The sequence below is a fragment of the Montipora foliosa genome, chromosome 4 (assembly GCF_036669935.1).
Source record: "Montipora foliosa isolate CH-2021 chromosome 4, ASM3666993v2, whole genome shotgun sequence".
Classification (NCBI taxonomy): Eukaryota; Metazoa; Cnidaria; class Anthozoa; order Scleractinia; family Acroporidae; genus Montipora; species Montipora foliosa.
The window spans coordinates 8,631,527-8,638,779 of NC_090872.1; the positions used below are offsets into that span (position 1 = coordinate 8,631,527).

The window sequence follows — 7,253 nt, forward strand, 5'->3', positions numbered from 1 at the left end:
TGTACAAATAATAATAAAAATTATTATTAAAGACTTCATCAGCACAGACTATGAAACGGGTGAGGGTTAAAGCTGACACAACCATCTTTTCACACACCAGTTCAAAGGAAACATAGCTTTACACTTACCACACCCAGTTCTTTTAAAATATTAAGCTTGCACATAGGGCAGGTTCTATGCTCTATTAGCCATGGGTCAATGCAAAGCTTGTGGAACTCGTGTCTACAAAATAATGCACAATCATGTATCATCATCATCGTGGTCAAAAGATTGGTTTCAAGATACTTATACTTGCTAGTGAATGGACACAAATGACAAAGCACTGCATTTCCAAATCAACTTATTACACATGGCTGCCGTTTTGTGATGAAGAATCATACAATGTATAAAGACTGAATCGTGGCTATCAAAACTAATTTTGCTAGTTGGGTGCAAAGAAAAACTGAATTTACGACTGACTGCAAGAATTAATAGTATTATCATGATTATCTCTTGTTTATGACAGAGATCCTACAACTGTACTCACTGGCAAGGAAGTATGCGAATCGCATCACTAGCTTTGTATCCATCTAAACACACTGCACAGTTGTCAGATTCATCCTCTTCAGTCTGTAAGACAAGATAATTGAATGACCATTATTATTAATATTATAAAAAGTTCACCAGGAAAATGATTGCTGTTTCCAAACAAGTTGACATGTACTCTTTAAATATACAATTTGGAGGATTAAAATGTGTATGAGTCTTATTTACACTGCAAATATTGATGATTGACCCAGGTGGGACTTTTATACTATAAGCAAATAGGATCACAGAATGAAGTATTTTCATCAAAATGTTTTTTCCTCCAAACCTTGAGCTTGTAAACTTGGGCGCAGCTTATCTACGAAGGGCTGGACAATCTACGACCTAGCGAGCCACGCGAATTTCGCATTTAAGTCTAAGAACTCATTTCAAATAGCGTCTACAGATAAACAGATTTATTAAGTCTAAGCACCCATTTTCAAACAGTTACATGTAGCTTTCAATAACTGTGTGACTCACATGTTGACTCAGATGGCTCACATGACTTGTATGGCTTGCTGGCTCGCAAATTGACCTAACTCTATCTACGAGTGGGGCTTATTTACAGGTGTGTACAGTACTTAATCGACTACTTAACTTCCCACAAGGGCTTTTCAGGGTCAAAGACACATAATCAACAACAGACAAAACAGTACAACAACTCTAAGAGATTCCCAGACGGCTATTTACAAGTGCAGCTGAGAAGTTGAACCAGGGACTACCAGAAACAAATTCAACCTGTGTTCAGAACAGTCTTGAGATCCGCCTAGACTTTGGAATCTGCTTCATACCACAATAAGATCTATATCTAGTTTAGATATTTTTAAAATAAGACTTAAAACTTTTTTATTTAACAGGGCATTTAATTGGTTCCTATAGTTTTTATAATTAATTTGCATTATTGATGAATTCTTCTATTTATTTATGGAATTTTTGAATTGTAACTTTGAACTTTTATTTTATTTTCAAAGCGAATGGTAAAAAACTCCCACCGAAAGTCATATTCAAAGGTGTTCGACAACTGAATATCAACACCCCACCAAGGATGCAAATTTCAGTGCACAAGAAAGGCTGGATGAACAAAGAAGGTATGTTTTATCTCCACACTGTTTGTTCAGAGAAGAAACTTTTCATGCAAGCAACAAACATGATTCTCGGAATTCGAAACAAGGTTCAAACAATTGTATTGTTGTCATGGGTATGATGTTACTGAACACGTGCTTTTAAGCATGTATGCAAATTTCCATTTGCTTGCTTTTCTCTTGAAGTCGTTTAGTGTTCTAAAGGTCACTAAAAGCACTATTCTCTTTTTAAATTGACAACTAGTGTCCTTTTCTTGTGTTGTTTAAACTGAAAGTTCTTCTCAAATTGTGATCTTAAGATTTTGTTGCACGAAAATACTTGGCTATAAGACGCACCCCAATTTTAGCACTAACTTGCCACCCAAAGACAGATTTTTCTTGAAAAAAGCGTGCCCTTATAACTGAATAACGATGATAATCAGATTGAGACAATATTTTCCTTGATTATTAAACCCTGAAGGCAAATAATAGAGTTTAATTTGCTAGCAACACAAAGATGTAAATTTAAGGTTGGAGTAACTAAAACAATATTTTTTATAAGAAATAACAATACATGTCTTCAAGCTGCAACACCATGTTTTCCCATTCTATTATCTCCAAGCACAAAATGCAGTCTTATCTTCTGCTATCACAGCAACACAGCAAAAATATTATTGTTCTGCTCTCTTTTTCCCCAGTATGACACTCCTCCTAAGCCCTATTTAAGTTTTTTTTTTTATTACCCAGGTTCATTTTTCATGCTTTGATTCCACATGCCATGAAAATTTCTAAGAGTATGAATGCTGAAATCATGCCAGTTCTCTCTTTCACAAAATCTCAGAATTAACATTGTTCATATTAGTTCAATATTTTCCTTATATAACAGACACTAAGGTAAATATTACAAACCATCTTTTATTTGTTCTGGGTAGAACTCTGTTTTCAGACAAACACAATAAATTTCTTGTTCACCTTTTTGCTCACTGTGCGTGTTGGAAGTTTGGCTATAGCCTTCTTGGCAGCAGAAGTGAGGCGTTTCTAATAACGGAAAGTGACATTAAAATGAATATTGATCAGAACACTTGTCTGTTTGCTCTCCAGTTTCCATAGTAATGGCACATAAATTACTTCAGTTAAGTTTCAGTACATGTACTTATCTATATTCTTGCCTAAATGATTTACCTCACAGAACTGTCTACTGGTACAAGTACAGGAGTGTGGGAAAGAGATGAAATCCTTAACCTGTAAACCTTCCCAAAGTAATCATACAGATAACCTCTTGACTATCCACATAATAAATCGATCGATTCAACAATTAATGACAGTGACTGGAAGGGTAACTGAGAGAATGACTATACTGTACTTTGGAATCTTTAAGTCTAAGCTAACAGGCCATCACAGTACTTCACATAGATTCTATTTTAAGGGACTACATTTTACTTTAACCATTTTCTGGGTTTAAGTAAATCTCGACGTTTTCACCGAGTAAATACCGTAGAAAGTCCACGTGACAATTTTCTTTTTCTATCAGACGCGTGACTGGATGTTTACCGCAAGTTTGCTTTCTATTCAAATTAATTTCCCCTGTCGCATTCCGAATCTCTAAAACAGATGCAAAAGAACAGAAATAAAACAGAGGAACTCGTATGTTTCACTATCCCTAAATTTGCTTCTCAGTTTCGAAAGTTGTCTGCGAATAGTTTAGCAAAACAGATAATACTTCGGCAAAACAGACAAAAAAACAAAGAACAGCCTGTATCAGAGTATGCGTACTGCAAGACGAGCACGTTTTCGCGCAATCGAGACGTTATGACTCAAACTATTATTTATTCCTGGGTGAATTCTATGTCTTTTGATTTCATCGTTTGATATACCCGGTAAGTTTACAAGTCACTTACCTCAGTCTTATCGCGTGCATGAACGTAGCGAAATCGTTGAACGTAGTAAAATACAAGCCACGCAAGAGAGATGACCATGAGCACGATAAAAGAGACGGACACAAAAAGCACAGAGGTTGGATTTACTTGCCAGCCTCTGGGCGGATCGTCATGGCTTTTCCCGACTGAAATATCAACAAATACGGCATGGGTTTGATTGACGAGAGCCCGACCAAGTACTTCCCCTAAAGCCTTCGTTATGCTCACAGCAACAATGGAATCGGCATCGCTGTGCAACATTTTCACTGGACCTCTTGAATCTTCATAGTCGAAGATGATTGCCGCCGTCGCATTATGCTTTTGAGCGTTCTTGATCTTCTCGACGAAATTACAGGATCCTCTCTTGATGAGCGCGATCCAAGGTCTTTTATTAACTCCAATGCTAAATTCGACGCAGCCATTAACGTTTCTATCTGGCAAGCCGAAAAGCCAACCACTGACAGCTCGTATAGGGCTGTGTTCACCGAATATGCCTCTTGTGTCAAACGGTTTTACACCACAGTCCTTGTAAAATCTCTTGCAATAAGTAATATTCAACACGGCCTCCGTGTAACTTTCCTGTTCTTCGGAGACGGCACTACATAGCAAAATATTACTCCCGACCATCGCGGAAATTGAAAACAAAAAGATGATGTTCGTACAAGTCATTATTGAAAGAGTTTCCACAACCAAAAATGTTCCAAAACCTTAGAGGGACTTCAGAAGCTTATTGATTCTACCGTCTTCGAGCAAATGAGGCGCTTGTAAGCCTTTGTAACTTTGTAAACCAGAGTTTCAGCACAAGCGACAAAGTAACTCCTCCGCCATCTTGCAAATTGAAAAGCATCGAACGGATAGGTCACGTGATTCAAGATTGACACACCTGTGCTACGTCAATAAGTAGACTCGGAAGTCATCCACAGACACTAACAAAATCTGATGATTTACTGATAAATAAAAAACGAAGAATAACTGTACAGACTAATTAGCGACTTAACCTCTTTGAAGAGCCAGGTGTTCAGGAATGCCTTACGTTCAAAGCTCGAACAATATAGTATTACCGGAATATTGGCAGCTCTTTTCTTCATTCCAATACTAACCGCAAAAAGTGAGTCACAAAGACGCAGCACTAAATGACATTTACATTAAAAAACGTGATGTGACAAGTCAAGCAACAATAATTTAAAAAGTTCTTTCGTACGTAAGACCGTTGAGTGAAAAGATCTTTTTGGATTTATTTTAGTGGCTGGAAGTAACGCTGAAACACATTTAAAGAAATTACGAATTTTGTGATCCTGATTTTTGTTTTCTCCACGTGTGTCCGCTTTGCATATGTCAACCTCAAATTTAAGGGTTTTTAAGTTTTGCACGTAGTAACAAATTTCTAACCCGTTCAAGGCGGTTTTAAGGCCTTCATCTTTCCGGGAACCCAGTTCTGCAGCGAGTCAGCCCTCGTCCTTAGTCTTGTGGAAAAAAAAAACAAAATAAAATAAGGAAATAAGACATGGATAACGAACGAACTAGAATAAAAAATCTAACAGAAGTGCCAGAAGACCCCAGTGTTCGCCTTCAGGCTTTAGTTCGTATTTGCGTGCATGCAGTCATGTCGATCCATGGCTCCTTAAGTTATATAAAGAGACAATTCCCCGCAGTTGCTTAAATTATCCAGCTAAGGGCGATCGAAAGGGTCACATCTCTCATTCGCTCGAGTAACCCGCACTAGAACTGATGCTAGATATCATTTCATTCATCGAGTCCTTCGCGGAAGCAAATGGGGCCTACAAATTGACCTTCTCCCAGCTGAGTGGCTTCATAGTTCAGTCGGTATAACCATAGTTGACTATGGTATATCATTGAAAAGGCATCACAGAGGTCATGAGTTCCAATCCCTGAATCCCTGCGAAGAACATTTCTCTAAGTCATTTTAGGAGCAGAAATACATGAGAAACTTTAGAGACATGACCAAGAAGTAACTTTCCCGCCTTTTTCCCTATTAATGACCTTTCAGCAGCTCTTTATGAAAGAGGCATACAAAAGTTGAATCGAGTCCAACCCCTTGTTAGCACCGTCTTGGAAAAGAGAGGCCCCTTTTAAAGAAGTAACCGAATAAGATTAAGAACTAGAAAAACATAATCATTCCACAGATCCTCCTTTTCATACTCTTCTTACGCCAGGGTGTGGTAGTATTAAATTAAAATTGGAATAATAATACGCAAATTAAATCAAGCTCATAAGGCTCTACGCCTCTGCCTTAGCTAGTCAGGAACGAAAACAACACTATAGTCTTGTTTGCAAGTTTCATGTTTCATGTTGCATGCTTCATCTTGTTTTTTGTTACCACAAAACCGTAACGTGATCAAAAAACTGTCTCCTCCAAAAGAAAAGCGCACGGTTGAATCCAACTTGTTTGAACTTGCACTGAAGCTGTTTAACTGCTGAAACACGGCAATCAGGTCAACTGAACATTTACTGTATTCTCTGTTTAACTCTGTTTGATATCATTACGGACTCAAATAGGGTCAAAACAACCCACTCTCTTTTCAAATAGGTATTTGAATATATATCTCCTTCTAACGATGGCGTAAGTAGCTGTGACTCGGAGTGCAAGGTCGAAAATTTCTAAAGTGAAACAAGTATGTTCAACCACGTCTATGCCGGAATATTAAAAAAAACAACTGACGGAAAGGTCAAAAGGTAAAGCGACAACTAAGGATGAATCGTAACTTATGTCAACATTACTGAATTACACGTTTAAGCGCATTTTTACAAGGTCAAAATTTGTTCCTGAGCGCTTTAAAATTAAAAAATAGAACGTGATTTTCGCAAAGTGGTCAGTGACCGACTTTGGGCTGAGTCTCGATTAATCTCAACCTCACTCACGGGTTTCGCACTGGCTGTGGTGCTCCAGGAAATCACATATGGGTTTGAAGTCCTTCGCTATGCTTTCAACATTTTCAACTGGATTTCTTCCGGTCAGTGCTAAAGAAAGCGGGTGATACACAGGAACAGATTGTTAGTTTATATCCTTAGCTTTGAATGGTCCAAACTTCTTTAAATATAATACAGACAAATAATCTGTTATAAAGGAAGAGTTCGGAAGAAAACTTCTTTTGGCGGAAAGCGAACTGAACGGAAGATATCGAATGGCCTCTTACGACAAAAGTTGGTTTGCATGCAACCTCCAGAGACACAGATAGCAAATGATGTAATGTACAATCGCTGGTGGACTCAAGGGCCAAGTCGCACTAGAGGGCAATTTCGGATTTGTTCAGGACAAATCTGACTTGAAATCGGCCAGTGACAAAAAAATTGTCCGGAAACCGACAGTCGCACTTGAGAACAAAATATGTGAACAAAATATCACACCATGCTGTGAGCGTCGCGCAATTTCCTGCGAAACCGCCTTTACTCGCTGTTTCCATCCACAAACCGCGACACGAGGGATCTCAAAATGTTCTCAGCTGACGAAGATGTACGGCGCAAGGAAGTTTGGGATGATCGGGCATTGAGCCGTCTTCGCTGAACTGAAAGGATTCTTGCAACAGGTCAGAAAGCTTGGTAGAAGGAGATGGGCTGGGAGTTCCTCGATCGTTGAATATGTAAGGGCTAGGCATCGGATAGATTGTTGCCACATTTCATACGGAAAATATTGGTCGCCCGCGCCTGGATTCATGTTGTTGCGAAATGAGGACGTTTTCAATTTTACCGCAAA

General features: G+C 38.5%; 1 protein-coding gene across 1 annotated transcript in view; it reads right to left on the reverse strand.

Moving 5' to 3' along the window:
* LOC137999725 (RING finger protein 150-like) overlaps positions 1-4,571 on the reverse strand; it is an 11,388-nt gene extending 6,817 nt beyond the window's left edge. The window contains exons 1-4 of the mRNA XM_068845596.1: positions 3,524-4,571; positions 2,598-2,663; positions 527-609; positions 129-222 (exon numbers count right to left, since the gene is read on the reverse strand). Coding sequence (XP_068701697.1) covers positions 129-222; positions 527-609; positions 2,598-2,663; positions 3,524-4,210 — 930 coding nt within the window. The 5' untranslated portion in view covers positions 4,211-4,571. The remainder of the gene's footprint in view (positions 1-128; positions 223-526; positions 610-2,597; positions 2,664-3,523) is intronic.
* Between the last annotated feature and the right edge of the window lie 2,682 nt (positions 4,572-7,253).